Source organism: Brienomyrus brachyistius, chromosome 5 (genome assembly GCF_023856365.1).
Source record: "Brienomyrus brachyistius isolate T26 chromosome 5, BBRACH_0.4, whole genome shotgun sequence".
Lineage (NCBI taxonomy): Eukaryota > Metazoa > Chordata > Actinopteri > Osteoglossiformes > Mormyridae > Brienomyrus > Brienomyrus brachyistius.
The window spans coordinates 13,859,882-13,870,672 of record NC_064537.1 but is presented as its reverse complement, the minus strand read 5'-3'; the positions used below and the strand labels follow the sequence as shown (position 1 = coordinate 13,870,672).

The 10,791-nt window shown below is 41.8% G+C and overlaps 1 protein-coding gene across 1 annotated transcript; it reads right to left on the bottom strand.

Annotated features, from left to right (window-relative positions):
* Positions 1 to 598: 598 nt before the first annotated feature.
* Positions 599 to 10,717, bottom strand: ubald2 (UBA-like domain containing 2). The gene is made up of 3 exons (XM_049014541.1): positions 10,387 to 10,717; positions 6,635 to 6,691; positions 599 to 3,055 (listed from the first exon to the last, which is right to left on the bottom strand). Exons 1-3 carry the CDS (start codon positions 10,504 to 10,506, stop codon positions 2,729 to 2,731), a joined length of 504 nt encoding a protein of 167 aa, XP_048870498.1. The 5' UTR covers positions 10,507 to 10,717; the 3' UTR covers positions 599 to 2,728.
* Positions 10,718 to 10,791: the final 74 nt, after the last annotated feature.

Genomic DNA, 10,791 nt, shown 5'->3' with positions numbered 1-10,791 from the left:
AAATTTAAATCTCCAGTCAGCATCACAGCATCCCCTAACCCCCACCCCCACCCTCCGGCCCCCGCCCCCACACCACACAACCTAAATCAGATAACAAGAGGATCTGGATGTTCTTGTGTGTCAGTTTTGCCAATTCTCATGCAAAGATTACTGTTATTCTACTAGATTCATAACTGCAACCACTGTGAGGGTTGAGAAGCACATCTGTACCCCACGACCATTTAAATCCATCGCTTGCAGACCTAAAACTTCCTCAAGGGCAACTGTCTCTCTTCACATACCACACCATCTTAATCCTAAAACACACTATCCGTAATACATTACCAGATGTGGCCCTACACACCTTAGCCCGGCGTTTCCCAAGCTGGTCACAGCGACCCCCAGACAGTCCACGTTTTTTCTCTCTCCCAGCGGAGCAAAGACGTCGAAGCTGGGAGGGACAAAAACTCGGACTGTCTGGGGGTCGCTGTGACCAGCTTGGGAAACACTGACGTAGGCATTGCTCAGCTGGCAATGACCTTCAGTAGTTTTATGGGACTGAAGAGAGAAAAGGAATCCCAAAAATATATTCATCAGATTTCAGTGGACTCCTATTAACTTTCTTCTGTCAGTAAAAAGCCACAGAACTCAGCAAAAGTGGTTGAATGGCTGCTATGACCCACTAGAGAAAGTGGACAAAGATGCACATGAATTAAAAACATCCAACTGACTTTGTGCTCAACACAACTCTACACTTTGCCAAGTGCCCATTTTCACCAGGACATTCAATGCATGAAAAATGCTCCCACCAAGAAGAGGTAAACTCAGGAGTGCTTGTATTGACTGCATTGTTAACCTTCCAATGTGATCTATAGACCAGTATCAACTAATTACTTCAGTTTTCCCAGCATCCATAGTGAGAGGCCAAACGCGCCTTTCCACTGCACCAGGTACCATACTTTTGGTACTTTCCCTTTTCCATTAACTTCCGGTCAAGTACCAGTACCAACAATTGTGGTACCTAAAGTACCAAACCAACTGGAGTACTTCTTTGGTACTTGCAAACACTTTCTTTGTTGACTGGTTATGCAAATACCCTGCCTCGAAACACAATACAACCACCGTCAAGTTACAAACTCAGAAAATAACGTCAAAAAAAGTAATGATGGATGTGAGGACAAATGAAGAGACCCAAGCTTTAATTGTGATTTGGTTGGAAAATCAGATACAACAAAAATCAGGATGGCATGACGAGAAATAAAAAATATATCCAAATATTGCCATGTAATTTTGTTGTAAGAGATATTTGTATTGGTATTTATAAAGCAAAAAACGAGTTCAACATAAATTTCTCACAATGCTGTCCGGGAATGATTTAAACAGTAAGGATGAAAATGACTGATTGTCTCGGAGAATGCATGCAGTGCTCATGCAAAAGCAGCGGAGGTCAACTTTAAACTGATTTCTTAAACATACTAGATAATCTTAAAAAGGAAAAATTATTAAAACTGCAAAACTTGCTAAGTTTTTTTTTCCTCTGACAGAGTAAAAATGTTTTAGTGAAACAAAATTCCCTGTGCTAAAATGTGCATACGGAATTGAAGGTAAGAAAAAGTCACATCTTAATCTTGCCGACTAACGATGTAAGAATTGCACGTGCATAACATGCAATGTTGGCATTAATATCGCATATCATCCAGGCTGACATTATTACTTAGTATGGTACTGGTGCGGTGGAAAGGCGCCCCAAGACAATCACTAGCCATTTGTGAAATTATTCTCAAAAGTCTGTGCAGGTAACATAAAAACAATGCATTCAACAATCAGTATACTGCTTCCTTTTGTGGTCACACACGGGATTCATCAAAACTTTCCCATAAAAACAGATTGAAAGAAAAAAAAAAAAAAAAGCAATCTCAGACTGTTAGATGTCAACAAAAACCAGTGACAGGACTACAACCAATCCTGACGTGTCCGCTAGGACCTTTTAGTGAATCACGCTGGGCTGTTGTCAAATTCCTTTGTTCCATTATTTTTGAGCTCAGCAGAAATGTTCACACACAAAAAAAAAAAAACACTAAATCCATAGATTTGTTCTTAAACCAAGCAAAACAACTTTACTTCATGAAGAAGAAAAACTGAACCCAAAGGTAACAGGCTGGGTCAATGATCCGATTTGAAGGCTTCATGTTCCCCAAGGTCCACATTGTTCTCCTTCAACACAAACCAAGCACAAAGGCTCCTTCAGCAGCCTCCAGGGTCACTTTTTTTTCGTTGCCAGTCCTACAAATGCTGCAGCTGAAGCAACAGCAGGGTCTTATTACACTTGGGGTCCCGAACACAAGGGGTCCTTTTTTCCCCCCATCAGGCAGAGGCAGGTCAGGCCATATGGATATAGCCTCCCTGCCCTAAATCCTTCAGAGTCTTGCAAATGTTTCCAGTGCTTAGTCACAGGCTTGTTTGCATTGCTGTGGCAACTGCCTTTCCTCCCAAAGTGATCTATGCCAGAAAGTAGGCACTAGGAGGCCTGCTTCAAAGACACTTCAGACATTTTCGGATTTATATTAGTAGTGGTCTCTCCCCAGATTTGGATATTTGTACCTAAATTACTGACAAAAATGTAGCAAACGACATTTTTAATAAAGATCTTTTTTTTCAAGAAATGGAAAAAACTACGGGTCTCTGTCACTCGTCACCATCTGCTTTTGCTGATACTTCAACCCCTATATCCCCTCATGAATTCCTCATCTCATCTCTGGCCATGCAGCGCAGACACAAAGGGCGTCTGCTGGGTCTTGCCAGGCTGGGACACGGGTGGCCACATGTGGGTCTGGTGCAGGTGGTGGTGATGGTGTAGGTGATGACCCGTGGGGGATGAGGGGGGCAGCCAGACAGGCTGGTGGCTGGGCGGGGAGGAGGCCCAGAAGGATGAGGGCGGTGGGGAGCAGGCCGTGGGTCCCGCCGTCGAAGTGCTTCCGCTGCCACCGCTGCATTCAGATGCCCGCAGTTTGGAGAACATGGTGATGGCGTCTGGGAAGTTGGGTGGGGTGGCTGGTGTATTTCGCGGTGTGCACATCTGCATGGAATAGAAAGAGAGGAGGAGCAGAATCAAAACCTGAATTACAATGACGAGGCCCTTCCTGACTGCCTCTGGGCATACTAAACATGGTAAACACACTAAACACTTTGGGCTGCAGAGCACATTTTCACACATCAACACAAAACAAACGTAAATCACCGGGACAAACTTGAACACAGAATTAGAGCAAAGTGAAGGCAAAACTAAACCAATGGTGAAGCATACTAAACTTTTACATGAGTGGTGCTCAGTACCACTGGACTAAGTCTTCCACGACACTCCAACAGTCATTCAAATCATTTCCAGACAATACAGACGCTCCTCTACTTACAAACGTTCAACTTACGAACTTTCAGATATACGAACGGAGAGGACTGCAAGTCCAAACTGTGTTCATTGGGCTCCCGTTTCCTGTTCGTAACATCAAATTTTTTTTTCTGCGCACCAAATCCGCCTAGTATGACTTCTGGCTTCTACTCCCACCACGCAGAAACGTAGCGTACATACTCCCTGCATCCTAGTTCTTTGTACTTGCGTATACCCTTAAAATGATGTTGAATAATGACTTACGAACATTTCACTTTACGAGCGGCTTTTCGGGGCGTATCTCGTTCGCAAGTAGAGGAGCATTTGTATTTCTAAATTGTTTTAACATCAAAAATCAAAAGACTAGGAGGCAAAATAAAACCACAAACTGGTAAAATCAAGCACACATACAACATGTCAAACTTGCAATGACATTGGTAGTACCTATTTATGACTCTAAAACTGAGTCTGCTCCGAAAACTAAGCGGAAGGATTCAGGAGATACGCCGCCCACTGGAAATAAAGGCTAAACTGGGTATATTCTTACACCCCCATTACGTCAGAGTACTACCACTACACATCCTTTTCCATTACTAACTTACATTGTGAAATGAGTACAATCAAGTTTGAGTTTCATTCTTTATGGTCGCTACTCATGTAATGACATAATGGATATATTTTCATCCAGCTTTTACGTTATATCTAGTTACAAAAACGACCGACAAACCCACTTTGTATGACCAAATGCAAAGCACTGCTGATTCTGAGCTGAATGTGGACATACAATTCAAAGAGCACAGAGAAAACTACAGAAAAAAGTGGAAGTGGTTTATGATTTTGCAATCGATGCAAAAGTCAAGTGCAAGATGTTCTTGTGAACAATGCTGACTGCGTCACATGGTTGTTAGTAAAGGTATAGAACGTTCTGTTTGGATGCCGTCAAAACGAAAGTAGCGGCAGAGCATCCATCTATTCAAGCATGAAATACATAAGATTCAGATTAACGATCTTACAAACAGACAGCGGCATTCCACGTGTGCTGCACCAATCACATTTAGTCAGCAAAATAATATTTTTATCCTAAGAAAACTGTGCTATATAATGACCAATTGTAAGCAATACTAGAAGGTTCAACCACAGGTCACAGAGGTGTAAAACTGGAATGCTGATTGTTTATTCAGGAGTTCACAGAAAGTTCTAGCGTGTAGCTAAAAGCACCGCAAACATCTCTAACTTTCAGGTGAGATTATATTGTGCAATGCCTATCAGGACTGCAGCTTTTCACATATTTAACTGTGTACTGTGGAAGTACACCACTGTTATATACATAATCATTTCTTATTTACTATTTATACAGAGACCTCCCCTTGATCATGTTAGCCATAGATTGTCTCACAGGATCTGCTGACAGTTGAGCTCCGTGTTTCAGTACGAGGGAGAGGTGTACACCGCTCTTCACCGCCAGAATATCATACCCCAGAGATGTCTTTCACAGGCCCAGACTGCATGTTTGTTTATCAAGACAAAAACAAAAATGCAGACCCTCCCCCCTCATCTTTCGTACAGAACCACAGAAACCTGTCAACCAAACCTAGTTGTCCTAAAAACATGTGATTGCTTTTAAACAACTGCTCAGGTTGGGGGTTAAACTTGATAAACCAGTCGAAATAAAGAGGACTGGACTAAGAAAACTGCCTCATCCAAGTGCACCTCTACTGGAGGATAATGGAACTGCAGGTAGAGAAAAGAATCGACATGTCTTATGTGGGGGAGGTTAACCTTAAACACAGACAGAGGCAGGGGGATGGGAGTCACTGCATTCAGACGAGACAGGAAGTCACAGTCACCATAGTAGCTTTAGGGCTGAAGCCAAACGGGCCAGTTCAACTGGATGTTCGCAAGGCAAATCATTCAGTACTCTCAACACTATATGAGAACTAGTGTACTATGCGTATACCTGCTTTGGTACATAAACTTGCAGCCTTCAGGCTGCTAGATCAAAGCCAAGGATTTAAAAAAAAAAAGCATCAATAAAATGGGTGAAAATACAAGAAACTTGGGGGGGAGGCTTTGTCTAAACAATTAGCTCTGTCAGAAATCAGAACCATGTGACTGAGTATGGGTTTTACATTCTTTTATCCTTCCCTTTTAGTCACTTCATGGCACACATGCTTAATTCAAAAATTTTAAGATTATGTCTTTAATAGACTGGTATGCAGATCCAACTTCAGCAATTCACATGCATTCAATGCCATGGTCTGGCATTTAGGAAGAGGCTTGTCCCCCTCCTTTAACAGATATCAGATAACTGTCAGATATCAGATAAGTGTTCAGTGGTCGCAGCCCCCACAACTCGATCCAACGTGCCACAATCACCACAAAAGGACTTAAACCAAGTCCTAATTACCCTCACAAAACCACACACGTCCTTTTCACCAGCAGCTTCTGGGGAGAGCCGAAAGCCTCAGAGATATGCCTTTGTGTCAAAATCAAACGAAAGATAGCGTTTCACCTCTGACTGGATCGGGGCTTTTCAGAATGCCGCCGTGACAGACTTTAGACAAAAAAAGGCTTTAATTTCAAGCTTTAGAGAAATGCTAAAAAAAAATAAAATATAAACATCTGTATCGGGGAGACCCAAGACACTAGAGAACAATCAGAACTTCACACTTGCAGACATCACAAAATGAATGAAGACTAAACAAACAGTAAAACAGACAAAACAAATTAACTTCAACATACTCGTAAATAACCAAGCGACCAGCCTTGTGATCATAGAACTGCACTGCGCGTCTGCTGCTATCCAAGGAGACTGCGGTGGAGCAGTGATAGATGCTGTCAGGAGAAGGTGTGATGAATAAATGTGTGGTGTGTGTGTTGGCGGGGGGGGGGGGGGGTGGACCACTAGCAGATGCCAGCTTGCCATGAAAACCCCTCCTCCCAAATCCCACCTCTCCACCCTCTCCTTTCCTGCCCCAGAATGATGTAATGGCTACACCCTAAATAAAAGCAAAGCCTCACATGGAGACACTTGCAGAAGTACCACCCAATACACCGAGAAAACACACATACAACTATATGCATGTCAGCTAGTTGTAAAGCAGAATATTACAGCTCACAAATCTACACTGTTCACAATGACGCTTCTTTAACAATGACCCTTGGACGCAGCACAGAAATTCATACACAAAACCTCAACAGCTACTTAAATTTCTATCTTCCAAACAGTCCATCTTTTTTTTTTTTTTTTTTTAAACTAAATGCTCTTACCATCTGGTGGTGATGACTGGGGACATTGGCTTCTTGAAAAAAGGAGCTTAGAGCAGTCTGTATGGGAGAGAAAAAAAGCAAAAGCATGTTACACATAAGCACAAAGAGTAAGGGTCCAGTTCTGAATGAATGTAGGCTGTGTAAGTTTCAATAAAACTGCATATTACTGTTTTTCAATACCACGCTTAGATAAACATACAAAATATACCTCTCGGACTGCGTCATGCTTACGTAAAACATCAAATTAATATTTCAGCCATGTACCATCTACTGTTTACACCTCAAGGGGCCCAAAGGCAACGATTATGCCTTTTTTTTGCCAAGACTTATGCATAAAGACTTCCAAGCACTTCAATGTAACAAGCCTGAATGAAGGGAAATTAAAAGGCCCTGAGCTTCACTATGGCCCCCCTCCCAACCAGCCCACTGCATTCTCTCTGTTTCCCTGCCCCCCCCTCCCCCTTACTGAATGCCGGGCCGTTCCTCCACGACACACAGTGGTGGCGGCAGTGGAAGAATGCTCACTGCTAAACGTGACACACATATCAACGTTCAGACACCAGACTCCCATTGTCTGTGAGGGCACCGAGTTTGTACTATTCCCCTGTGCGCATGCAGCCAGCGCACTTACAATTCGGGGTTCTCACAGCCTCGGCCTGCTAGCGTATGTGTAAAAACTTACACTGAATTTGAAATGATTCCGAAGGGGGAGGGCGCAGGACAACTCACCACAGTATAATGCTAGAGAAATCTGGTAAGCTATGGATGACTAACAGTTACCCAAACCAGAGATCCAAAATTTTTAAATGTACATACAGTACAAAAACAAAACAGACTAGATCTGTTGTCTTGGTGCCTCTGTATTTAAAGATGTATTTGATCCTGTGCCTCTTTACCCCCACAAATTTTGGCAGCACCGAACAGTTCAGAAAAAGCATGCTGTCCTGACAAACAGCCTCTGGGAATCACCACTGTGGCCTTTTGGTTAGACCTATATGATGCAACTGACCTGCAACGGCAAAACAGTGCAACATACAAGCAGACCTAGGGGCTCCCTGCCAAGTTTAGACTAACAGAAAGAAAAATTATGGATTGGAGTTGAAGGAGGGGAAAGAGGATGGAAGAAATTACAAGAGCAAGCAACAGTCAGTATTGTCCTCTCATAATACATTTGACTGCAGAAGCTCTGTTTTCATCAGTACAATCAATGGCTTCCTTTGACCTACCTAGAGCTCCTGAAAACAATGATATGATTTGTTGGTCCTCTTCACTACAAAGCATGAGAAAGGACGCACAGAGACAAGCCCCAGCAAAAAAAAAATACACTTCAATCACTTGGGCTCCCCGTTCTCAAAACTGAGCTTAACGAAAACCCAAAACTATTGAGACATCTTAATTAAGCATGTAGTCGTCTGCCAATACTTGTCGGCTACTAAAAACAAGTGACCAAAACCAAATGAGCAAATAAGGGAGGCTCATAAGGAATCTGAGTTTGCATTGGGTATATAGGACACTATCCACCATTCATGATTCAACATGAACTATTGTGATCGGAAACGGCAATGAGTCTGATGTGGCATTCCCTCAGAGTATGACTCAACAACGTTTGCATGCCACTCAGTCATAAAGCAAGATGAGGGGGAGGGTGCTGTTCCTGTTCAAACCTAGGATAGTATCTCACATTTGTAAAGGCATGTTAAGATTACTTAGGCAGTTTGTGGGAGGTGCGTCCTGTGTTGCAATAATACGGTTTAGACTGTTAAAAAATAAAACAAAAATGGGGTCCACAAAATGAAATTACATTTATGAGACACTGCATTAAAAGGTAAAAGAATCATGAAGCAGAATTTAAAACCTTCTGGCTTATATGAAGTTGGGCACTTATTGTACTTGTTGTAAATTAGATATGTTCATTTTAAATTAACATGAAAAAACAAAACCTATACAATTCTAACCACCTGGGAAAAAATGAGTGTCCCGGCACTCAAAGTAAGTTCCAGTTCCAGTTTTGGGATGTGTGCCATGCAAGGTTCAACAAAACACAGCTTAACAGAATAATTTGTGTCTTGTTCAAAAAAAAAGCAGGGAAACAGATGGTCTAGTGGTGAAGAAACTGGGTTTTGGACCCGAGGAGTCCCTATTCCAGGACCAGAAAAGGATCACAATCGTCAGCTTGATTCTGAGATGACACTCATGTAAACTTATGTCAATTTGCACTAGTTATACAAGCAAAATCTCATCATAATCAGAATTACCTGGGATGTCTCATGGGTAAATTCAGTCTCAGTTCCCATGATTGGATTGTCTCATGGCTCAACCACAGCTTTAGTTTCAAGGTAGAATGTAAACAGATCTGCATGATCTTTATGAATGATAAATGTGATTTCAAGTAGAGCAACAATTCTGTTATGCCACTGAATTACCTTACTAAACAGAGAATCCCCGTAATTATAAGCAAATGTATTAGTTATATACTGAATACATCTTTACAAAAATGTATTTCATTACACATTACAGGGCATTAATATTTAGTATTGTTTACATGAAAAACAAGTCACACCAGTTATTCCTGTACTCACTGTTGTACATTTCCTTAAAAACAAATTTAAGGCAGGGTCTAAACTAACCGAATAAAACAGCTTCATAGAGCGATTGTTAAATCATTTCTTAAATCGTGTTTAAGAATATCTAGGTCCAAAAAAAGAATGCAAAATTACGGGATCTGTTTTTTTTTGTCTACTGAAAAATGTACAATACGTCTATTTTACGCGTATTTGCTACACGCAAGATGACAAAACTGAAAAAGCTCTTCAGCTCTAAATCAATACGATCCGTTCACTGGGAGTTTTAAGATCGAATTCTCGTCATAAACACGCCGTTTAGCTGCCAAAGATGCAGGACTGTTTTACATCATAGCAGGGGATACTCGCAGGAACAGTTTAAAAACGCTTTTCTTTTAATCGTAAAATCGTCAATTTAAAAAAAAAAACGTCTTGACTGCTGAGTATTTTCATTTTGTCAATACAAACGTGGCGGAAAATGACTGACCGGATACTACTACAAACAGCCAGTAACCAGCAACTGAATGTAAACAAACATTCAGGATTAGCTAGATGGCCCACAGACGTACATCGTTTGACTTATACAGGTAACCTATGAACTAGATTCTAAACATATTTGAATGTGCACTTGGACTTCTCTAAATACGACCAGAATCGGCCTGATGTCATGTTAGCTAGACACCAAGCAGTATACATATATCTCGCAATGCGAATGAGCTTTATTGTAAAAAAAAACACGTCTGGTTTCCTACGTTAGATGGCTAACTGCATCCCCAACACGGAAGAATAAACGCGTATTATTTTGTTGGACAAGGAGCTATCTAGCATAACACCCAGTTGCTGGTCTTCCGGATTAGCTAGTCAGCAGCCAAACCGCAGGCGTGTTACACGGGTACATCGTGTCCATTAGCATTGGACGATTTGTTTACACCATACCAGGGACTAACTGGCATATCATACTAAAATACATATAGTAACCACCATGAAAAATAACAACAAAGATAATCGATCTGTGGACACGTTATTTTCCCAATGGTCGTTAGCTAGGTAGCTAACAATACTGGCAAGATTACACCGGGTGAAAAATTTGTGTCCGCATCTTGTATCGACATCATAATACAAAGCAAAGCTAAACGGAGTAGCAACATAGGGCTAACATCAAGCACACTCATGATCATGATGTAAACATACCTCGAACTGCCAGTGAGCTGCTTGGAGGAGCTGCTTTGCTTGATCAGCGGCACAACCAGCGGTCAAAACAAACTGGTTGATCATCACTTGGTGCCGGAGCTCATCCATGTTCACCGACATCGTCGACGCGAAACGTGTAGATTTCACTCAACGTTAACGATCGGTAAGAAAAAGGAGAAAACACTAACGCGTCGGCGAATTCTAGGTCATGCAATCCCCATTAATCCTCCCAACTCAGGCGTCTCGCCTTCCAGCAGCAACAAAAATATTTTCCAGCGTCACCACCAACAACCAAGTCGTTCAAGCTCAGTGATTGGACAGTTGTGAAAGAGTACTCAAACGCACGAAAATTTCATTGGCCTTCAAGCAAACGTCCTCTAGGCTGAAGAAACGTAACTCTCATTG